Source organism: Equus asinus, chromosome 2, assembly GCF_041296235.1.
Source record: "Equus asinus isolate D_3611 breed Donkey chromosome 2, EquAss-T2T_v2, whole genome shotgun sequence".
NCBI classification, from domain to species: Eukaryota; Metazoa; Chordata; class Mammalia; order Perissodactyla; family Equidae; genus Equus; species Equus asinus.
In genome coordinates this window covers 111,393,038-111,418,590 of record NC_091791.1, presented here as the reverse complement: position 1 = coordinate 111,418,590, position 25,553 = coordinate 111,393,038, and the positions used below count along the sequence as shown (strand labels likewise).

Here is a 25,553-nt window from a genome sequence, read left to right as displayed (position 1 = left end):
CCATGACTGCCCGCCCCTGCTGCTATCATCCTTGACTGAGACAGGAAAACAAGGACTCTGCCAGAGACAAGGGCCAGAGAGAAACCAGTCCAGCTTTGAAGGGCTGTGAGTGAACTGGCGTACTAGCATAGCATCCAGAGGAGCGCCAGACAGACAGACTGTACTAACTACCTCCCCCTCCCCAACACACACACACAAACTCTCTCCCAGCAGTCTTCACCAAAAATGGAGGCAAGAAAAGAGAACTGGGATAATCTCCCCAACGTGCTCTGGGCTTTGAGCTAAGGAAGACTTATGGGATGGAAGGCAACAGGAAAGCCAAGGAAACTTCTCAGAGTCAAGAACTCCCTCCACGGAGCACAGGGCAGCCACAGTCACTCCACACAAGCCAATGACTGGGCAGCAGGACTGGAAGAGCTCTCAAGGCACAGACAGCAAGGGCTGAACTAGAAAACAAGGAGAATTCTTCAGAACCTAAAGCTGGCTGCTGGTTTGTAAAGCAAGAAGATACTACCTACAATTCAAAAAACATTTGGAATAGCCCATGAACACTTGAGAAGGTGCTAAACACAATTAGTCAAAAGGGAAAGGCAAATTAAATGAAAGACAAATTAAAACAACAATAAAATACAACTTTGCACTCATTAGGATGGCTAAAGGAAACAAAAAGTCAAAAGCAGACAACCCCAAATATTGCTAAAGATGCAGAGTAACTAGAACTCTCATTCATTGCTGGGAGAAGGGTAAAATGGTATGACCACTTTGAAAACTACTGGGGAATTTCTCATAAAGTTAAATATATACCTACCCTATGAACCAACATTTCCACTCCTAGGTATTTACCCAAGAGAAAAGAAAACACATACCCATAAAATGTCTTACACAAGAACATTTATATTAGCTTTATTCATAATAGCCCAAAGCTAGAAAAAACTCACATGTCCATCAAGAGGAAAATAAATATACGAAGTGTATATTCATACAATGGAATACTACTCTGCAATAAAAAAAGAACGAACCACTGATACACGCAATAGTATGCATACATCCTGAAACCATTATTTTAAGTGAAAGTAGCCAGACACAGAGAATATATTATATGGTTTCATGTTATGTATATGTTTATATTATTTTCAATAAAAGACCAATTAATCTACAGTGATAAAAATCAGCAGAGGGTTTGCCTATGGCAAACAGATTGACTGGAAGAGGCATGAGACAACATCCTAGGGTAAGGCAAAGGTTGGTTACACAGGTATACACATTTGTCAAAACTCGTGCAATTCACTGTATGTAAATTTTAATTCGATTAAAAAAACTGTAAGAGGGGACAAAAATATTGAAGAACAAAAATTAAAAGAAAAATACAGGAGAGGAGATGGCCATGAGTTGATAATTGTTAAAGTTAGGTGTTGGGTATATGTGGGCTCATTATTCTGTTCTTTCTACTTTTGCTTGTGTTTAAAATTTTCCATAATGAAAAAAATTTTTTTAAAGAAACTGAAATAACGCATTGTATATTTAAAATTTGCTAAGAGTAAATTTCAAGTATTCTCACCACACACAGAGAAAAAGGTAACTATGGGAGGTGATGGATATGTTAGTTTTACTGTGGTAATTACTTCACAATGTACACATAGATCAAAACACCACATCATACACCTTAAACACATACAACTTTTAGTTACAAAAAATAAAGAAAAATTAAATAATTTTTTAAATATCGCAGCAAAAAAATAATCAGTCAAAATATTCATTTAACCTTTTCCTTATGGTATTTTGAGACAAACTACCAATACTCATTACCAAACAAAACACAAAGTTATTGAAATAAAAAAGGGAACTGGGTCTGCTCAGAAAAATAGTTCTTCAAGATGCCAAAGTTCTCACGCCATAGACCATGACTTAATAATTTCAGCCAGGAAGACTTTTTTTTTGAGTGATAATTATTTATTCATCTTGGAACCAAGTTAAACCTATACTATTAAATTAGCCTTATCTTTCAGGCTGGGGTCTAAGATCAAGTCAGGAAGATTTACGAAGCAGTCGTATCAAGCATGTTTCTTCAGTCCATGGTGCATGATGTCTGTCGAAGCTTGTCAGAGGTCCACGGGTACCACTCAGACCTACCACGTCAGTCTGCTCCGTCCACATGTGTACACATGCAGCATCCCAGAAGTACCAGGGAATGAACACTCACCTTCCCACCCCAGGAACTCTGAATCAACAACTTCTCAGAGTTGACACTTAAATGCTCAGGTCTCTCAGCACTTCAGCGGGATGATTCTGAGGGATGTGTTTTATACAGGGTTAAGCTCTAGTTGCCATCGTGGTGGATGGTGTAGTTCAGAGCATGCCACGCCAAGATATGCCCCCCTGGCAGATGATTATTTTGAGTTAAAGGCACTGAAAAGTGGGAGATGCAAACAGGGCCCTCTGACCCTCCTTTTACTTCTTGAAAACAGGAGATAAAAAGCCCATGTGAAGGGTACCCTCCCTGGACCAGGTGGGAGAAACTTTTAGCACCAGAGACAGGGAGTTGAGGCCGAGGGAAATCTGTACAAACAAAACTCCGTTAAACTAACCTTTATCTCCCTAGTCACTTTCCCACAATTAACTGTCCTAACCCAAAGCCCTTTGTTTGTCATGTTTTCACAGTTTATTACTCTGTCCAACCTAGTAAATAAGCATTCGCCTTTAACTCTTTGGGTCTTCATTTTTCTCATGAAGCCTTTCATGTACATGTAAAAATTACTAAGAAAACAACCACCAACTGCGAGAAAGTATTTGCAAATCATACATCCAAAGAGGGATTAATTTCCAAAATATATAAAGAACTCATACAACTCAATAACAAAAAAATGAACAATCTGATCAAAAAATGGGCAGAGGATATGAACAGACATTTTCCCAAAGAAGATATATAGGTGGCCAACAGGCACATGAAAAGATATCCAATATCACTAATTATTAGGGAAATGCAAATCAAAACCACAATGAGACATCACCTCACAGCAGTCAGAATGGCTATAATTAACGAGACAAGAAATAAATGTTGGAGAGGATGTAGAGAAAAGGGAACCCTCATCCACTGCCGGTGGGAATGTAAACTGGTGCCGCAGCCATGGAAAACAGTATGGAGATTTCTCAAAAATTTAAAGTAACATACGATCCAGCTATCATTACTGAGTATTTATCCAAAGAACTTGAAATCAATAATTCAAAGAGATTTATACATCCCTATGTTCATTACAGCATTATTCACAATAGCCAAGACCGTGGAAGCAACCCAAGTGTCCATCAACAGATGAATGGATAAAGATGTGGTATATATACAATGGAACACTACTCAGTCATAAAGAAAGACCAAATTGTGCCATTTGTGACAACATGGACGGACCTTGAGGGTATTATGCTAAGCTATGTAAGTCAGACTGAGAAAGACAAACACCATATGATTTCACCCATATGTGGAAGATAAACACATAGATAAGGAGAAAAAATTAGTGGTTACCAGAGAGGAAGTGGGTAGAGGTAGGGCAAAAAGGGTAAAGGGGCGCATACGTTCAGTGATGGATGAAAACTAGACTAGTGGTGGTGAACACGATGCAGTCTACACAGAAACTAAAATAAAATAATGTATCCCTGAAATGTACACAATGTTATAAACCAATATGATCTCAATTAAAAAAAAATTACTAAGTAAAATTTGCATACTTTCCTATTAATCTGTTTTATGTCAGTTTAATTTTTAGGCCCAGCTGGAGGCTTAAGAGGCTAGAGGAGATTTTTTTCTCCCCTACACTGACTTAAAAACATATTCTTTATAGGCTGTCTCCACATTCCTGTATCTAATCACCACTCCATGCCAGTGTTCTCTGCACCTTGCAAAAACCTACTTGCATTCAGGAGGCAAAAAAAAAAAAAAGACATCTAATAGAAAGGATGCAAAGTATATTGTAAAAAGGAAAAAAACAAGTGACAGAATGAACCACTTCACAGATCATGCTACTGCTAACCCTGGACTTCCTACTATTAATAAAGCTTTTGTAATTTTAAAGCACGACAGTTAAGTAAATAGGAGAGTTCAAGATACAATTAATCATATACCCTAGTCAGGTTGTTTTAAGCCTTTGGGGCAACTATGTTGTATGGAGCTCTTTTGGCTACAATTCATAGAGGCCAACTAGAGCCAGGAGAAGCACAAGGCCTATGGGCCTTAAGAATAGAACCAGTGATTGAGACATTAATGAGGACTTAGAAAGTCTCTGCCTTCATCTTCTCTCTGTGTGTCTGCTGCATCTTTCTCTCTCCTTCTGTTTCCCAGTCCACATGGCTACTACCAACACCTCACAAGACGACAGCATTGTGCAGAAGCCCAGAGAGAAAGAGACTGATTTTCTGTTCCTGCCTCTCCTGCTCTCTCTTCTCTTTCCTTCTCCTCCCGCCAGCCTCTTCCAAAATTCCCAGGAAAAGAACTGGTCTTGCTTGGGTCACGTACCTACACCAGGACCAATCGATCGTGGATAGAAAGCAATGTCACATGGTAGGAGAATGGCACTATTCTGCAGTCCAACAGAATGGGAGAAAGGGATATTCCCAGAAAATGGATATTGGCAAACAGCCTAATAGAATCAACCATTTGAGTCACAGATCTGCTTGAGAAACTGATGAAAACACTGGACCTTCCTCATAGCAATATGTATGTATGCACAAACATCAAAGTGTGCATAAAATTGGAAAGTGTTCATGAAAACCCTGTAGTCCATTCTTAAGTTTGAGCTTAAAAACTCTCTATATCCATCTAGATTTTCAAATGTTTCAAATTTTTCAAATATTGATGCAAAATTTTCCAAACTTTAAATAACATGTAAGAAGTCCATACATAAGAGCAGAGACTATGCAGGAGAGGTTACCATTCAGATATCAACTAGTGTCCACAGTCATCAAATGGAGACAACATGGCAGTTCCTCACCATTTTTTTACTACAGTTAGAATACTTTTCCATCATATGTTCCTAAACATGATCAAATATTTGGGTGATGCGTACCTAGCTCCTCATCCATTCAAATCATAACACTTGAAATTACCTCATAAAGAGATAAATAAAGTAGATCAAATAATTAGGAAGATCTAGTTCTTGCTACTCATGATGGACTAGAAAGAAAAAAAATCTACATATGGCTCAATCAAAAGTTTCTATTCAAAATACATAGCTATTACTGTATACGATTTTACTCCAAACAAGCAAAACCAAAACAGACAACAGAAATAAGCTAGAGAAATAAAATCAGAAATGCCTCAAATCTATTATCCAACAGTTGAGATATAAATAAAAAATTCTATGAAAGTAGTCAGGAAAAAACCTATATCTTTCACTGGTTGTTAGGAAGCAGTCAATGATATTAGTAGTACATTCTTAACCTCTGAGAGTATATAATGGAAGGAAATGGCCACATTCTACCACAAAACATTCTTATATTACAGGAAAAGACAGAATAATAGAATATAGAGAACAATGGTTTAACAGAGAATTGTATTTCTCATATATTCTTTAAACATATATAAAAAGGGGCTTAAAATACAATATTACATGCATGCATTTTGATTCTACACTATATCTTGTATAAATTTCATATATGAAAATATTATGAAAACTAAAAGTACTGTCTTTACTGATATATTTTTCTAGGCAATCAGTAAAAGACAATCTAATTTCCTGAGTATCTGAATATGTAAACCTGATAAGCACTAGAATGATGAAACACCATTGAGCCTGATGACACACAATAAACTCTAAAGCAAAGACCATATTCCTACACCATATTGAAAATTTTTGTATTAACTATAGTTAGAAAAAATAAGAGACTCATATGAGGTTAAAAAATTATTTTTTAAGCAGAGCCACTGCTATACTAGTACCATCTTAACAAACAATATTGAAGGTATATATTAAGGGAAGCACATAAAGTCTAAAAATTAATCAGCCATTATGTTTTCATTTAGAAATTTCTGTACTTGAAAAACTTCGGAGAAAGAATTTTTTAAATCACAAAGACTTTTTCATTCATGGATTTAATATGAATAGTTTTAACATTCTCATGTGACCCTCAAGATCTACGACAGGCAGTAATTTGTAATTTTGGTTGAGTCACATATTTCACTTGGATACACTAAAAGACTGGTTGGCATTCCTGAGTTACTAAATAGAAATAATCCCAGCCAATGTGTCATCTTTATTTTTCTCTGCTCATTCCTGAATGCAGAGTAACTTTCATGCAATACCTAAGCACAAGCTTTTTATTCTTTTAATTAGACTTGACCTTTTTCTTTATATGGTAAATGACATATGACAGTGGAATTTGCAAATGTGTGGATTCACAAAGGAAGGTCTCTGAATGCCCCTTGTAAGAAAGTCAAAAGGTTTAATAGTAGCTCAGGAGAATGCAGGATTTTGGTTCTATCTATAGGTACATCATAATCTGATAGGATGTTCAGTAGGCAGAATGAAAATTCTAGGACGCTTTAATTTCTGCTACTAAATTCTAGTATTCTTTCTTATTAAATCAAAGTTAATGTACATCAATTACCTCACTAGAGAATGAGAGAAAACACTACGTCTCTGTCTTTTGGATTCTGAAATGATTACAAAGTTATGCAAAGTTCATCTAAATTTTCTTACGTGAAATTCAGAATTGAAGTAGTTTTTTGTAGAAATATTTCACCAGGGCAGTGATCTGAAGGGGCACTGGTTTCAGTGCACAATTGTAGTAAGTGTAGCTCAAAAACATAAACGCCATCTTCTTATGTTTGCATCAAGGAATGGCCTCTTAGTCACCTTTCACCCACATTCCTTAGTTTCATCTTCATACAAATACACAATGAAATACTTACAAATATATCCAAAGTCCACTGCCTAGACAGATAGGGAGATACATGAATAAAAACAGATTTCTAATAGACAAGAAACTATTGTGCGCTACAGATACAGACTATGATTACCTGGAGGTAGGAATTGCAGTTGGTTATTAGCTAATCGAAGATGACGTAAAGCTCTCAGACGACCAATTTCTGGGCAAACAATTTCTAAGGCATTGTCACTAAGATCCAAACACTGGAGTTTTACAAGGGACCCAATGGCTTCAAAGAGAAAAGAAGGGTGAAGGAAAATGAATTTGACCCAAGTGTTACGTCAATCTTTAAAGCAAGTAGTCCAAGTTAAAATATTTTAAGACTTAACATCCCCATCTCAATTGCTCACAAAATAGTAAAAACACAGATGGAACTAAATTGTATGGAAGTGATAAGGCTTCTATCTTGATATAAAATAAATAACTCTAAAAAGAGCACAAATAAAAACATTAAAACAACGTAAAAATTGTTTGAATAAATAATTAGGAAATAATATATAAGGTCTTTTTTATCTACCCAAAATTCTTAACTGGATCTAATAAATTTAGAATTATCATGTTATTATTACCTAACAACAATTTCTCTAATAATAATTTATCTAACCACTATAATTATTTTAGATTTATTATTTATTTAATCATAGTTTCTAACTGGACTTACTAATTAGAGGACAAAAGCTTTGAAGCTAATAAATAAAAGATCCTTTATAGTTAAAATTCCCTAATACGCCAGCCAAAATAGGTTTAAAGAGACCATTTGTTTTACTATTATAAAGCAAAGCGTAACGAACAGCATCTCCTAACTAACCACTGGAAGCCCACTTACCTTCCGGAACCACAACTATGTTATTGGAGTGAAGGTACCTGAGGGAAAAGAGCAAAAGCAGCTGTTACCATTCAGTACTTTTGCTACGTAATCACTTTGTAAAATGCTCACTTAGGAATTTATCAAATATAAAGGGACCAAAACTTCCTTTTACACCCTACTCTACATGCATCCACATAAAATATACGGCTGTCACAGATAACTGTGACAATAATAGTTTGAGAATAATATTTTATGCTGGAATTTCAAATATTGAAACTACTGATTTAGCTGTTATTTTAAAATAAAAGTATACACAATAGACAAATTATGAGGCATCTTTTTCAACCTCATAAAACAAATTACTAGTTCCTCTAGTTCATTTATATTTTCAGGTTTTCAGAAAAACATCTATTGTGTAACTAAAAATCAACACTTTATTGTGTAAAGGAAAATGCAACTTTCAGTTTCTAAAGGATAACTTCACAAAGGTATCAAATCAACAATATTTCCAGCCAGCATGCTCACTGAGAACCAAGAATAGAAAGATAAAATACTCATCATTTACAATATCTGTAGAAATACTCAACTGTCAAGGCACAGAACTTATTTCACAGCAAAAGGAATTCCATAAACAAAAAATCAAACTCTTTTCTTAGAAAAAAAAAAAAGAGTCCAGGCAACAAGGCCAGGCTGACAAGTCCAGGCAAGTCTAAACAAATGACACTTTTCCCACAGATGTATCTTTAGCACACTCTAGTGGAGACTGGATGCAATCAGCAGCGGCCAACTATTCAGAACAAAACAATAGTGACCACTGGAGATCACATAGTAATAATTTTTAAAAATTAATTTACATCATTGATTTTGAACCAGAAAACTAGATTTTGCTAAACTATTTTCAAACCCGTTTTATTTATTATGCCTCAAAAATCAATCTTCATAAAGTATTCTTTCAATAGAATTTTGAAATTTTCTTCTACATTTTTTAAGCCTAATATCAATGTTAAAATGTCAATGATACTGAATAAGAAAGATACAAAATTAATATACTTAAGAAGATTATTCTATGCTGGAGTAAATCAATTTTGTGTAGGTATTAAGCTGCTAGGTCTAACACAATTTAAATAATTATACCATTCTACATTTTATTCCTTGCTTTGTATATATGAAATGACTTTATAGCTTAAAATCAATATTCTTTAAACATTAATTTTAGGAAGAAATATCTATTCTTTGTGCAAAAAGACTACATGTAAATAAGTGTACACACACACACACACACACACACACTTGCATTTGTTATACAAAAGCCAGAGTGCCTAGACACCAAAAAGAGAATTGATTTTTCAGTTATCCACAAAATATTTGCCGCAACTCAAGTTCTACCCATAAAAAAGGACCTTAAAATGACCAAGTCAAAGTATGAACTAAAGTACTCACTATTATGACTGAACTTTAAAACTATGTTTTAACACATTAAGCTTATCTACCTTATAATGCAGACGAAGAATACAGTAGAACAGAATGATCCCAATTCTGGCTATCTGTTAGAATCACCAGTCATTTTCAAAATATAGGTGCCCAAAACCATCCTGTACCAACTGAAACACCATCTCAATTCCTTGAATTCTGCTGATGTGCAACCAACCAAGAATCATCGTTGGGGGAGTGGATCAAAGAGCAGGCTCTGGGACCAGACTGCCTGCATCTTAACAGACCAGGGGAAAATGACTGAACTTCTCAGTTTCTTAATTTCTAAAAGCAGAGACTGGGGCCATCACCATGGCCTAGTGGTTAAGTTTGATGTGCTCCACTTCGGCGGCCCAGGTTCATTTCCTGGGCACAGACCTACACCACACATCGGGGGCCGTGCTGTGGTGGAGACTGACATACAAAATAGAGGAAGACTGACACAGATGTTAGCTCAGGGTGAATCTTCCACAGGAAAAAAAAAGAAGCAGAGGCTAATACAACTACTAACAAAGGGATGTTGTCAGGATTAAATGAATCAATAAATGTAAATAAAGCTCTTAGTATACAGTCAGAGTTCCATGAATGCTACTGTTACTATTGTTATAACTGTTACTGTTATCATGAGTCATTTGTAATCAAAGGCTTAGCAATTTTAAGTCACTTCTCTTAATTTTTGTAATTTCAGAGCAGTTGAAACGTTAGTATTTCAATGTAACTAGTTTTCATCATGGTCTTCTACTCAAATAATACAAGAACTCTCATTCATTGCTGGTGGGAATGTAAGACAGTACAGCCACTTTGGAAACAGTTTGGCAGTTTTTTAATAAAATTAAATATAGACATTTACTTAATAGTAATATACCAATGTCAGTTCCTTAGTTTTGACAAATGTACCATGGAATTGTAAGATGTTAACAATGCGAGAAATTGGGTGAGAGGTATACCGGAACGGTGTATTATCTTTACAACTTTTCTGTAAATATAAAATTTTTCTAAAATAAAAAGGTTACCGAATATGTTTTAAAAATTAAAGGAAGATAACTTTTACTTTCAGACATGATGGAATAACAGGGACCAGATTTACCCAATTGCTATAAGAAACAAGAAAACTGGATATAATACATGAAACAATCATTTTCAGATATTGACAATAGGCAACTAGGACTATGTTCCCTGAGAGAGAAGAAACAAGTTGAGGTGAGCCACACAACATCCCTAGCTTTCTGCCTAGAGGCAAACTGTGGACAGTGGTATAGAAATGGGACTGTAAGTACGGAAGTCTCACTGAATTACAGACACATACATCAAAATTCAGGGAACCTGAAGCAGCTGAAAGTTACAGGGTAGAGTTTTGGAGGAGAGGGTGCTTAAAAAAAAACACTTCAAATATTTAAGAGTAAGGGATCCTTTGACTCTTAGCTGAATTCTAAAATGACCCTAGGAAAAAAGTACCTGAAAACCTATCGGCTGAACAGTCCACAGAGCTCATACAGGGCTAGAAGGCATTCAAGTTCTGAGCAGCAAGGGTACGAAGTTCTCGTTGATCACTTGAAGCACTCAAACGAGATCCTGGAAAGACTGTGCCTGGGTAATAGGGCTAAGTTATCCCTAGAGCAAAGGTCACTCTAGCCCTGTCCTAACAAAGGGTAAAGACAAGCCATGAAAGATTAACTGCAAATAATCACATGCCAGAACAAAGCACAACCAAAAGAAAACGACAAAGTCCAGACAGTCAACAAGGTGAAATTTATAAGGTCCAGGATCCAATCAAACATATTAGAGATACCAAGAATTAGGAAAATGTGACCATTAACCAGGATAAAAACCAGTTAATACAAACAGACCTAGCAGGACAGAGAGACGGAGCTAGCAAACAAAGACTAAACAGCTATTAATACTATATTCAGGTATTTAAATGAAAATATGAACATTGTGAGAGAAATGTTAAGGTATAAAGAAGAACCAAATAGAACTTATAGAGATCAAAAAAACAATGCAGTGAAAACTTCACTGGGTGGGATTAACAGCATATCAAACACTGCAGGAGAAAATATCACTGGCCCTGAGATAGAGAAAACAGTTGGTGCCAAATGAAGCACAGAGAGGAAAAAAGACTGAAAAGCACTGAACAGAGTGTCGGTGATTACAGGACATTATTAAATAGTCTAACAAACACATTAGAGTCCCAGAAGTGGGGGCCAGAGATAGAGGTACGGAAATAAATATCTGAAGATATGTCGAAAAATTTCCAAATTTGATGAAAACTATAAAGACACAAACCCAAGAGGCTCAATGAATATCAAGGAAAAGAAAAAAGAAAACCACAACAAGAAACATCAAAATTGAATCTCTGAAACCAATGTGAAAAACAGAAATTCTTGGGGCAGGCCAGGTGGTGTAGTGGTTAAGTTTGTGTGCTCTGCTTAGGCGGCCCAGGGTGCGCAGGTTCAGATCCCAGGCATGGACCTACACACTGCTCATCAAACCATGCTGTGGCAGTGTCCCACAGACAAAATAGAAGAAGAATGACAACATGTTAGCTCAGGGACAATCTTCCTCAAGCAAAAAGAGGAAGATTGGCAACAGATGTTAGCTTAGGGCCAATCTTCCTGACCAAAAACTGAAACAAAACCAGAAATTCTTCAAAGTAGTCCAAGTAAAAAAGGCACATTATATTCAGAGGAACAAATATAAGAATGAGAGCAGATGTCTCTCCAGAAACTTTGCAAGGCAGAAGACAACGAACATCATGAAAACGCTAAAAGGAAAAAAAAAACTGGCAACCAAGAACGGCAGTCCCAGAAGATTAAAAAAAAATTCAAAACTACGGAGATGAATGTGAAACAAAAGAACTATAAGACTTTTAGAGAAAGAGAAAAAAAAACAGGAGAAAATCTTCAGGGCCTAAGACAAAGAGTTCTTAGACTTAACACTAAAGACATGATGCATAAAAGGATAATGTTGGAGGACTCACATTTCTCCATTTCAAACTTACTACAAAGCTACAATAATCAAGTCTGTGGAGTCCTGGCAAAAAGGTAAACAAAAAGATCGATGGGGCAGAATTGAGAATCTAGAACCACACCCATGTGTCCATGGTCAACTGAATTTTGACAAAGGCGCCAAGATAATTCAATGGGGAAAGAGTAGCCCTTTCAAAAATGGTGCTGAGATAACTGGATACCCACATGCAAAAACAGAAGTTAAACATTTACATCACATCATATGCAAAAACTAACTCCAAGGGATCAAAGACCCAAACGTAAGAGTTAAAACTACACAACGCGAACAAACAGAGTAAATCTTCATGACGTTGGATTAGAAACAGTTTCCTAGATATGATACCAAAACAGAAGCAACCAAATAAAAAATTATCAAGAAAGTGAAAAGATAAACCACAGAATAGGAGAAAATATTTGCAAATCACATATCTGATAAGGATCTAGTATCCTAAATATATAACGCATACTCACAACTCAACAATAAAAAGATAAACATAATTTTAAAATGGACAATGGATTTGAACAGACATTTCTACAAAGAAAACATACAAATGGCCAAGAAGCACTTGAAAAGACATGATTAGTCATTAGAAAAACACAAATCAAAACTACAACATACTAATTCACACCTACTAAGATGACTATAATTAAAAGGATGGACAATAAGTGTTGATGAGGATGTGGAGAAATTAGAATCCTCACACACTATTGGTGAACTTAAAATGATGCAGCCTTTTTGAAAAACAGTTTGGCAGTTCTTCAAAAGGTTAAACATAGAGTTACTATTGCAATTCCACTCCTAGGTATAAACCCCAGAGAATCGAAAATATACGTTCATAGATAAACTTCTATATAAACATTCATAGTTACATACTTTACCATAGCCAAAAAGTGGAAACAAACCAAATATCCATTGACTGAAGAATGGATAAACAAAATGTGGTATATCCATGCAATGGAATATTATTCAGCCACGAAAAAGGAATGAATTCTGAAACGTGCTGCAATATAGACGAACTCTGAAAACATGCTATGTTAAAGCAGTCAGACATAAAAGGCCACATTTTGTATGATTCCATTTATATGAACTGTCCAGAATAGGCATATCCATACAAATCAAAAGTAGAGTATTGGTCACCAAGGAGCTAATTAGGGAGTGAGGAAAGGAGGGAATGACTGCTAATGGGTTTCTTATGAGAAGATGATATTGTTCTCAAATTAGACAGTGGTAATGGCTGCTCAACCTTGTCAATATACTAAAAACCACTGAATTGTACACTTTCAAAGGGTGAATTTTATGGTACATGAATTATATCTCAATTTAAAAAGGAATGTGCAATTACCATATGACTCAGCAATTGCAGTCTTGGGCATTTATCTTAGAGAAATGAAAACTTAGAAAAAACAGGTACATGAATGTTCATAGCAACTTTATTCATAATAGCCAAAACCTGGAAACAACCAATATGTCCTTCAATGGGTGAATGGTTGAACAAACTGCATTACACCCCTACCATGAAATATAACTCAGCAACATAAAGGAACAACTTGATACATGCAACAACTTGAATGATCTCAAAAAAATTATGCTGAACGAAAAAAAAGCCAGTACCAAAAGGTCACATACTATATGCTTCCATTTATATAACATTCTTAAAATGACAACCTTATAGAGATGGAGAACAGAATAGTAGTTGCCAGAGTTTGGGGAAGGAGGGGAGTGTGATTACAAAAGGGTAGAGAAAGCGATCCTTGCAGTGATGGAAGTGTTCTCTTCTTGGACCATGGCAGCAATGACACAAATCTACACGTGATAAAACTGTACAGACCTAAATACACAAATACAAATGAGTGCACACAAAATGACGAAAAACAAGTAAGATCAGTGGATCGTACCAATGTCAATTTCCTGGCAGTGATCTTATAGGTATGCAAGACGTGAACACTGGTGGGAACTAGAGGATGTTTCTGTATTATTTCTTACAATTACATGTGAATCTACCATTATCTCAAAGTAAAAAGTTTAATTTCAAAAAAAGGAGAAATAAAGACTTTTTTCAGGCAAAACAAATCTGAGAGAATAATACATGAATTAATATAAAAGACAATTTTTCTCATTTTTTAATTTCTTTAAATTAACAATTTAAATTCAAAATTATAATACTGAACTTTACCAGTTATCAATTTAGTCTCTCAGCTCCAAATCTACTTTCTACGCCATACTGCAGCTGGACCCTGTCAACACTTCTCCTTTGCCCAGTCCTCCTTCAGTTTTCCACTCGGCACAGGAGCCAAGGCCCAGTGGCACTCACCTCTGCAGGCCTCTTGGACGACCTCAAGCCACATTCTCAAAGTACGAACTCTTCACCCAGAAGCCACTTTTGTGGCAGCTCTGGCTGCACCCTCAGGCCACACTCTCCCCATCCAGCAATGCACTTCTACAGACCAGCTTCACCCAGTCTCAGGCAACTGTTTCACCACCCTGTGGCCACTTCGGCAGTAGCTCTGCCACATTCACAGGCAATTGCCTCCCTACTAGCCGGGCTGCTCCTGCAGACCAGCTCCACACAACCAACACCCTCCTGTAGCAGTGAGCTGATAACACACACCAACTGCAGCCTAAACCATCTAGCAAGTTTCCTCACCACCAGCAGGCTATATGTTATTGTCACAGCCACACCTTCTCTAAAAGAGGTCTAAATCTCAGCCCAGGGGTTGGGGCTCCTTTAAGTCTTTAAGCCTATATCTGATAAAGGGTTAATATCTAAAATATATAAGGAACTCATACAGCTCAACAGCAAAAAGACAAACCATTCAATTAAAAAATGGGCAGAGGATCTGAACAGACATTTTTTCAAAGAAGATATACAGAAGGCCAAAGGTACATGAAAAGGTGCTCAACATCACTAAGCATCAGGGAAATGCAAATCAAAAGCACGAGATACCACCTCACACCTGTTAGAGTGGCTATTATCAAGAAGACAAGAAATAACAAGTGTTCACAAGAATGTGGAGAAAGGGGAACCCCTGTGCACTGTTGGTGGGAATGTAAGCTGCTAGAGCCACTATGGAAAACAGTATAGAGGTTCCTCAAAAAATAAGACTAGAAGTACTATATGATCCAGCAATACCAATTCTGGGTATCTATCCAAAGAAAACAAAAACACTTACTCAACAAGATATATGCACCCCCATATTCATTGCAGCATTATGTACAATAGCCAAGATATGGAAACAACCTAAACGTCCATCAATGGATGAATGGATAAAGAAAATACAGTATATAGATACAATGAAATATTATTCAGCCACAAAAAAGGGAAACTTGCCATTTGCAATATGGATGGATCTTGAGGGCATTATGCTAAGTGAAATCAGTGAGACAAAGAAAGATAAATACCATATGATCTCACTTATAGGTGGAATCTGAAAAGAAAAAAACGAAAGAAAACAAAACACAAAATGAGTTCACAGATACAAAGAACAGACTGGTGGTTGCCAGACGTAGGGGCTGGGGGTGTGGGTGAAATGGGTGAAGGGAGTCAAAAGATACAAATTTCCAGTTACAAAATAAATAAGTCCTGGGAATGTAATGTACAGGATGGTAACTGTAGTTAATAATACCGTATGACATGTTTGAAAGTTGCTAAGAGAGTAAATCTTAAAAGTTGTCATCACAAGGAAAAAGAAATTTGTAAGTATGTAAGGTGATGGATGTTAAGTAGACTTACTGTAGTGATCACTTTGCCAAATACACAAATATCAAATCATGTGGTACACCTGAAACAAAGGTTATGTTTTCAATTATACCTCAATTAAAAGAAAAAAGAACACATATACACACACAGACAAAACGCCCCTAAAACACTGCAGAGTAAACAAAAACAAGCCGATTCTGGAGGAGAGCCAACAGTTAGAAGAAGGAATAGCACTGAGTGAGTTTGAGCTTTTGTTTTTTTAAAACAGCATTTAGTCTAAGGCAGTGTACAGACAGTTACCACAAAAAGTGGCTAAAATTCTGATAGGAAACTGCAGTCTTGCTATCCTAAAAGAATAGGAGGGCAGAGTTCAGGACAGACATGGCTAGTGACAAGTAAAGTGAGAAGACCAGAAAAAAAGAGCCAGGGAGGGGGAATGCCAAATTCTACATATAAACTTTGCCTAAATCAACAGCTGACTCCAGAACCATGCATATGTGGGAGAAACTACAGCTAAAGACAAAAGAACTGGACTGATATTTCAGCTGCCTTCCAGGAGACAGTTTACTGTTTGAGTCAGAAGAGGTAAACTGCTTGCTAAAATAAAAACATCAACACTCTTTAAAGGAATATAACAGATTCCAGTCTCCAAGACATAACACCCTCAATTGTCAGAACATAATCTAAAATCACTAAACATATGAAAATCCAGGAAAATGTGATCCATTATCAACAACAACAAACAAAGGATAGCAGCCCTAAGATAATCTAGATGTTGGGATTAGCAGACAAGAATTTTTTTATGTAGTTATTATAACTACGTATAGAGAGAGAGAGAGAAAGAAGGAAAGAAGGAAAGAAAGTTCTAGAACTGAAAAATTTACTGGATAAAGCTGAATCACAGAACGACTATGGCAAAAGAAAAAGTCAATGAACTTGAAGACAGACAAATATAAATCATCCAATCTAACGGGCAGAGAGAAAAAAGATTAAAAGAAACACGAATAGCACCTCACAGGTATGTAGGACAATATCAATAGGTCTAACATATCTGTAAATGGAGTCAAAAAATGGGAGAGGGAATGGTGCATAAAATACATTTGAAGAAATAATGGTTGAAAATGTACCAAAATTGATAAAAGACATAAATTCACAGATTCAAGTAGCTCAACAAACTCTAAGATAAATACAAAGAAAATCATACCAAGGCACATCATAAATTGTTGAAAACCAAAGACAAAATCTTGAAAGAAGCCAGAAAAAAATTATATATTACATACATGTGGAAAAGGATTAAAGTCCCACTGACTTCTTATGAGAATCTGGGGAGACCAGAAGATAGTCAAAAATACTTTTAAAGGGCTCAAATAAAAACTGTCCAGTCAGAATTCAACAGCCATTGTACCTATAAATCAGTTTGGACTATTATGTTGCAATCTTCTTCATCTTCACGATTGTTTCAGCTTTTTGCCTGAGAGCCCCAAGGATTTTTTCTTTAAAGTCTGAAAAAACCTTTGAAAAAATTCCACACCCATTACTAATAAAAATTCTTGAGAAATTAGGAATTAATAGCACAGTAGGTAGCCTCTATGATGGTCCCAATTGAACTCCACCACCTGGCTTTCAGGGCCTTGTGTAACAGCCTCTTCTCAAGCATGGGCTGGACCTAGTGGCTCACTTCTAATGAACAGAATATAGCAAAAGTGTTTGGGATGTCACTTCCACATCTAGATTAGAAAGAGACTAGGGGCTGGCTCTCTGGCCAGGTGGTGAAGTTCGCGCGCTCCACTGCGGCGGCCCAGGGTTCGGATCCTGGGCATGGACATGGCACTGCTCGTCAGGCCATGTTGAGGCGGCGTCCCAGGTCCCACGACTAGAAGGATCTGCAACTAAGATGTACAACTATGTACGGGGGGGGGGGGGGGGGGGTTGGGAAATAAAGCAGAAAAGAAAAAAAATTGGCAACAGTTGTTAGCCCAGGTGCCAATCCTTAAAAAAAAAAAAAAAAGGAAGATTGGCAACAGTTGTTAGCCTAGGTGCCAATCTTTAAAAAAAAAAAGAAAGCGACTATAGCTCCTGTCTTGCATACCCTCTCTTGCTCGTTTGCTTTCTCACTCTGTTGGAAGCCAGCTGCCACGTTGTGAGCTACACAATAGAGAGACCAAATGGCAAGGAGCTAAGAAAGTCCTCTGGCTAATAGCCAGCAAGGAACTAAGGCCTTCAGTAGAACAACCTGCAAGGAATCGAATCCTGCCAACAATCACATGAGTAAAGATAGAAGAGAATCCTTTTTCAGTTGAGCCTTCAGGTAAGACAGCAACCCTGGGCAACAACTTTATTGCAGCCTGGAGAGCAACAGTGAAGCAAAGGCACCCCACTAAGCCAACTCCACATTCTAGAACTTCAGAAAATACGAGATAAGAAGTGTTTATTCTTTTCAGCACTTCTACATTTTAAGCCACTACATTTTGGGGTAGTTTGTTAAGCAGCAATAGATAATCAACACAGATGGATATTTACTTAACACAACAGAATACATACACCTTAATTATAAAGCCAGCATCTTTCTTAATGGAGCAACCCTAGAGGCATTCTCACCAAGGTCAGAGAGAAGACAAGGATGCCCACTATCTCAAGTACAATTTCACATTGTTCTAGTGGGACTAGCCAATGTAATTAGACTAGAGAAAATAATTGAAGTCATAAGATTTGGAAAAGAAGAAATGACACTACCTGTATTTTCAGATTTGAGAGTATACCTGGAAAACCCCGGAGAATTTGTGATAAAATTAACTCAAACACTACAAGATTTTAGCAAGTTGGCAGGATATTAACATGCAAAAATCAATAGTGCTCATATATACAAAAAAAAAAACAAAACAAAACAGAAGACAGAAAGAGAACTCAACAATCAATCACAACAAAAAGAATAAAATATCCAGGAATAAATTTAAGCAAGGGGGTGAAACATCTATACAATGAAAACTATAAGACATTATTGAAAGAAATCAATGATGACATAAAGAAATGGAAAGATATTCCATGCACATGGATTGGAAGAGTAAATATAGTTAAAATGTTCATACTATCTAAAGCAATCTACAGGTTCAACACAATGCCAATCAGAATCCCAATGACATTCTTCATGGAAATAGAACAAAGAATCCTAAAATTCATATGGGGCAACAAAAGACCCCAAATAGCTAAAGAAATCCTGAGAAAAAAGAACAAAGCTCGAGGTATTACAATCCCTGACTTCAAAATATACTAAAGCTATAGTAATCAAAACAGCATGGTACTGGTACAAAAACAGGTCAACTGAACAGAATTGAAAGCCTAGAAATAAAACCACACATCTACAGACAGCTAATTTTTGACAAAGGAGCTAAGAACATACACTGGTTTAGGAAAGTCTCTTCAATAAATGGTGTTGGGAAAACTGGACAGCCACATGCAAAAGAATGAAAGTGGACCATCATCTTTTGCCATACACAAAAATTAACTCAAAATGGTTTAAAGACCTGATGTGAAACCATAAAACTCCCAAAGAAAATATAGGCAGTACACTCTGTGACATCACTCTCAGAAGGATCTTTTTGAATACCACGTATACTCGGGCAAGGAAAACAAAAGAAAAAATAAACAAATGGGACTTCACCAGACTAAAGAGGTCTGCAAGGCCATGAACAAAACAAAAAGACAACCCACCAACTGGGAGAAAATATTTACAAATCATATATCTGACAAGGGGTTAATCTCCAAAATATGTAACGAACTCAAACAACTCAACAACAACAAAATAAACAACCCAATCAAAAAATGGGCAGAGGATATGAACAGATGTTTTTCCAAAGAAGATATACAGATAACCAACAGGCACATGAAAAGATGTTCAACATCACTAATCATCAGGGAAATGCAAATCAAAACTACACTAAGGTATCACCTTACACTGGTTAGAATGGCTATAATCACCAAGACACAGCCGGCCCGGTGGCACAGCAGTTAAGTTCACACATTCCACTTCTCGGCAGCCTGGGGTTCGCCAGTTCGGATCCCGGGTGTGGACATGGCACCGCTTGGCAAAAGCCATGCTGTAGTAGGCATCCCACATATAAAGTAGAGGAAGATGGGCATGGATGTTAGCTCAGGGCCAGTCTTCTTCAGCAAAAAGAAGAGGATTGCCAGTAGTTAGCTCAGCACTAATCTTCCTCAAAAAAAAAAAAAAATCACCAAGACAAAAAAATAACTAATGTTGGAGAGGATGTGGAGAAAAGGGAACTCTCATCCACTGCTGGTGGGAATGCAAACTGGTGCAGCCACTATGGAAAACAGTGTGAAATTTCCCAAGAAATTAAAAATAGAAATACCATATGACCCAGCTATCCCACTACTGGGTATTTATCCAAAGAACTTGAAATCAACAATTCAAAGAGACTTATGCACCCCTATGTTCACTGCAGCATTATTCACAATAGCCAAGATGTGGAAGCTACCCAAGCACCCAGTGACTGGTGAATAAAGAAGATGTGGTATATATACACAATGGAATCCTACTCAGCCATAAAAAAAAGACAAAATCATCCCATTTGCAACAACATGGATGGAACCTGAGGGTATTAAGTGAAATAAGACAGAGAGAGAAAGACAAACACCATGTGATTTCACTCATCTGTAGAAGATAAACAAATACATGGACAAAGAGAACAGATTAGTGGTTACCAGAGGGGAAGGGGGTTGGCGGGTGGGCATAAGAGGTAAAGGGGCACTTATATATGGTGATTGACAAATAATAATGGACAACTGAAATTTCACAACATTATAAACTATTATGACTTCAATAAATAAATAAATAACCAGTTAAAAGATACAACAGAGGGGAGAAGATCCAAGATGGCGCCGTGAGTAGTCCTCTTTGTCTCTCCCCCTTCGAGTCTACAATTATTTGGACACTTATCGCTTGACAAAGGATATCCAGACAGCATCTCAGGACGTCTGAGATACCCACGCGACTATACATCGGAAGGCGGACGGACTTTCCTCCGGGAGGATGTGGAAATAGGTGAAAACTCTCTGACCCCGACCGAGCAGCCTAGTACCCGCAAGCGGCTTTCTTCCAACAGACACCCGCAGAGGATCTGCACACATCTAGGGCAGGAGCGAGCACACAACAGAGGAGCGATGGTGGAAACAGGTGACCAGAACCCTACCTAAACCCCCCGCAATTACTCCTAAACGCAGAGGGAAACTTTGGAGTTGCACACCTGAGCCCGCGGGGAGAGTCTCTCCCCGCCATTGGCGGGGAGACCCTGCCTGGTGTTCGTGGCACCCGGAGGGTCCCAGAGAGAGTCGCTGAGGGTACGGAGGTCTCCCAGCTGCCATTGCCCACCCCGTGGGAGTAGGGATTGCCGGAGATCTTGGAGAGGACTGGGGCTGGGGGAAGTTCCATAGGCCCACTCTGCGCCCCGGAGGGGACGTTACAGAATTCTGCCCGGGCAGCAGACAAAACTCTCTGTCTGCCATTAGCGAAGGGGCTACGCCCAGCACTCAACTCCGGGAAAGCCCCGGAGAGAATCCCAGAGGGCGGGGCGACCCCCAGCTGCTGTTGCCCGCCCCGTGGGACTAGGGATAGCCGGAGATCTCGGAGAGGACTGGGGCTGGGGGAAGTTTCAAAAGCCGGCTCTGCGACCTGGAGGGGAAGCTCAGGAGTTCCGCCCGGGCAGCAGACAAAACTCTCTGTCTGCCATTAGCAGAGGGGCCACGCCCAGCATTCACGGCTCCAGGAGAGGCCCGGAGAGAATCCCAGAGGGCGGGGCGACCCCCAGCTGCCGTTGCCCGCCCCGTGGGACTAGGGATAGCCGGAGATCTCAGAGAGGACTGGGGCTGGGGGGAGTTCCAGAGACCCAGCTCCGTAGCCTAGGGGGAAACCCTACAGGCTCACAGTAGCCTTAGGGAAAGCCTCTGCACAGCACCAGTAGAAGGCACCCAGCCGGCAGCCACAAGGCTGGAAGACCCCAGGGCAAAAGCAGCATAGCTAGGTGAACTAACCACAGACTGTAGAAGATGCCAGTAGCTCTCCTGCGACCCATAGAGGACAAGTGAGATTTTGTGGGTGCCGACAGCAACGGAGCGACAAATATAAGTGATCCCACCCCTGGCCGCTGGAAAAGCCCATAACACCATTGCAGACCCCAAGGAGGGAGCACATCTAGGTGGGCTGCAACAGTAGGCACCAGCAGCCTGAAGCCCCCCTGTGACGGCCCCCACGGCAGAGGAGGGAATCCAAAGGACCACTGTGGCTACGAGGAGGGGCCCAGGCCCAGTTAGCAACTGCGGACAGGGTTCCTGGTTGGTGCAGTATAAACAGCTGCTCCCCCACCGCAGCAGCTGAAACAAGTGAAAGGAGCAACTAAACTCTATCTCCATGCGGAGGCACAAATCAACAACATCAAGCAATATGAAAAAATACATTAAGTCTCCAGAACAGAAAGAAAGTAACAAATACACAGAAAACAATCCCAAAGAAAATGAGATATATAACCTAAATGATGATGACTTCAAAACAGCCATCATTAAAATACTCAATGAGTTAAGACAGAATTCTGACCGACAACTCAACGAGTTCAGGAGCTATGTCACAAAAGAGTTTGATACGATAAAGAAGAACCAAACAGAAATATTGGAAATGAAGAACACAATAGAGGAGATTAAGAAAAATCTAGATGCTCTGAACAGTAGGGCCGATAATATGGAGGAAAGAAGTAGCAATTCGGAAGATGGCAATATAGAATTGCTGCAGGCAGAGGAGGAGAGAGAAGCAAGACTAAAAAGAAATGAAGAAACTCTCTGAGAATTATCAGACACAATTAGGAGATGCAACGTAAGGATTATAGGTATACCAGAGGGAGAAGAGAAGGAGAAAGGGGCAGAAAGCCTATTCAAAGAAATAATGGCCGAGAACTTCCCAAATCTGGTGAGAGAGATGGATCTTCAGGTGACAGAAGCCAATAGATCTCCAAACTTTATCAATGCAAGAAGACCAACTCCACGGCATATAGTAGTGAAGCTAGCAAAAGTCAACGACAAGGAGAAAATACTAAGGACAGCCAGGCAAAAGAAACTAACCTACAAAGGAACCCCCATCAGGCTATCAGCAGATTTCTCAGCAGAAACTTTACAGGCTAGAAGAGAGTGGAATGATATATTCAAAAATCTGAAGGACAAAAATCTACAGCCAAGAATTCTCTACCCAGCGAAAATATCCTTCAAATACAATGGAGAAATAAAAACTTTCCAAGATAAACAAAAATTAAGGGAGTTCATTGCCACAAAACCTCCTCTACAGGAAATCCTCAGGAAAACCCTCATTCCTGAAAAATCCAAACAAGGAAAGGGGCTACAAAACCAAGAGCAGAGGAGATAAGTAGAAGGACAACAACAGAGAGTAGCAGCTCTACATCAGAACAGATTAAACCATGGGACGAGAAACAAAGGAAATTGAAGAAAACCGGAAAACAAGACAGAAAATGGTAGTGGTAGGACCCCACGTCTCAATAATCACTCTAAATGTAAATGGATTGAACTCCCCAATCAAAAGACACAGAGTGGCAGGATGGATCAAAGAACAAGATCCAACAATATGCTGCCTCCAGGAAACACACCTCAGCCCCAAAGACAAACACAGACTCAGAGTGAAGGGATGGAGAACAATACTCCAAGCTAATAATGAACAAAAGAAAGCAGGTGTCGCTATACTAATATCAGACAAGGTAGATTTCAAAGCAAAACAGATAAAGAAAGATAAAGAGGGACAGTATATAATGATAAAAGGGACTCTCCACCAAGAAGACATAACACTTATAAATATATACGCACCCAACACAGGAGCACCAAAATTTGTAAAGCAACTCTTAATAGAACTAAAAGAAGACATCAACAACAATACAATAATAGTAGGGGACCTCAACACACCATTAACACCAATGGACAGAACATCCAGACAGAAAATCAACAAGGAAATAATAGAATTAAATGAAAAACTAGACCACATGGACTTAATAGATATATATAGAACACTTCATCCAAAAACAGCAGGTTACACATTCTTCTCAAGTGCACATGGAACATTCTCAAGCATTGACCATATTTTGGGAACCAAAGCAAACATCAATAAATACAAGAGAGTTGAAATAATACCAAGCATCTTTTCTGATCATAATGCTATTAAACTAGAAACCAACTATAAGAAAAAAGCAGAGAAAGGTGCAAAAATGTGGAGACTAAACAACACGCTTCTCAACAAACAATGGATCATTGAAGAAATTAAAGAAGAAATCAAATTTTATCTGGAGACTAATGAAAATGAGAACACGACATACCAAATCATTTGGGATGCAGCAAAAGCAGTCCTAAGAGGGAAATTCATCGCAATACAGGCTCACCTCACTAAACAAGAAAAAGCTCACATAAGCAACCTCAAACGACACCTAACAGAACTAGAAAAGAAGAACAAACAAAGCCCAGAGTCAGTACAAGGAGGGAAATAATAAAAGTAAGAGCAGAAATAAACGATATTGAAACAAAAAAGACAATAGAAAGGATCAATGAAACAAAGAGTTGGTTCTTCGAAAGAATTAACAAAATTGACAAACCCCTAGCCAGACTCACCAAGAAAAGAAGAGAGAAATCACAAATTAATAAAATTAGGAATGACAGAGGAGAAATCACAACAGACACCAATGAAATAGAAGAGATCATAAGAGAATACTATGAAAAACTATATGCCAACAAATTGAACAACCTGGAAGAAATGGACAAATTCCTAGACTCCTACAATCTCCCCAAACTGAATCAGGAAGAAATGGAGAATCTGAATAGGCCAATCACAAGTAAGGAAATAGAAACGGTAATCAAAAACCTCCCCAAAAATAAGAGTCCAGGACCAGACGGCTTCTCTGGAGAATTCTACCAAACATTCAAAGAAGACTTAATACCTATTCTCCTCAAACTGTTCCAGAAAATTGAGAAAGATGGAGAACTCCCTAAGACATTCTATGAAGCCAACATCACTCTGATCCCCAAACCTGACAAGGACAACACAAAGAAGGAGAACTACAGGCCGATATCACTGATGAACATAGATGCAAAAATCCTCAACAAAATTTTGGCAAACCAAATACAGCAATACATCAAAAAGATTATACACCATGATCAAGTGGGATTTATACCAGGGACACAGGGATGGTTCAACATCCGCAAGTCAATCAACGTGATACACTACATCAACAAAATGAAAAACAAAAACCACATGATCATCTCAATAGATGCAGAGAAAGCATTCGACAAGATCCAACACCCATTTATGATAAAAACCCTCAGTAAAATGGGTATAGAAGGAAAGTACCTCAACATAATAAAGGCCATATATGATAGACCCACAGCCAACATCATACTCAATGGACAAAAACTGAAAGCCATCCCTCTGAGGACAGGAACAAGACAAGGGTGCCCACTTTCACCACTCCTATTCAACATAGTACTGGAGGTGCTGGCCAGAGCAATTCGGCAGGAAAAAGAAATAAAAGGAATCCAAATAGGTAACGAAGAAGTAAAACTCTCGCTGTTTGCAGACGACATGATCTTATATATAGAAAACCCCAA

The 25,553-nt window shown here is 38.2% G+C and overlaps 1 protein-coding gene across 6 annotated transcripts in view; it reads right to left on the bottom strand.

Annotated features, from left to right (window-relative positions):
• LRRC28 (leucine rich repeat containing 28) overlaps nt 1-25,553 on the bottom strand; it is a 161,747-nt gene that overhangs the window by 108,542 nt on the left and 27,652 nt on the right. For all 6 annotated transcript variants that reach the window (XM_044762689.2, XM_070496289.1, XM_044762684.2 and 3 more), the window contains 2 exons: nt 7,739-7,776; nt 7,004-7,141 (listed from right to left, as the gene is read on the bottom strand). In XM_044762689.2, the coding sequence (XP_044618624.1) occupies nt 7,004-7,141; nt 7,739-7,776 (176 nt within the window). The remainder of the gene's footprint in view (nt 1-7,003; nt 7,142-7,738; nt 7,777-25,553) is intronic.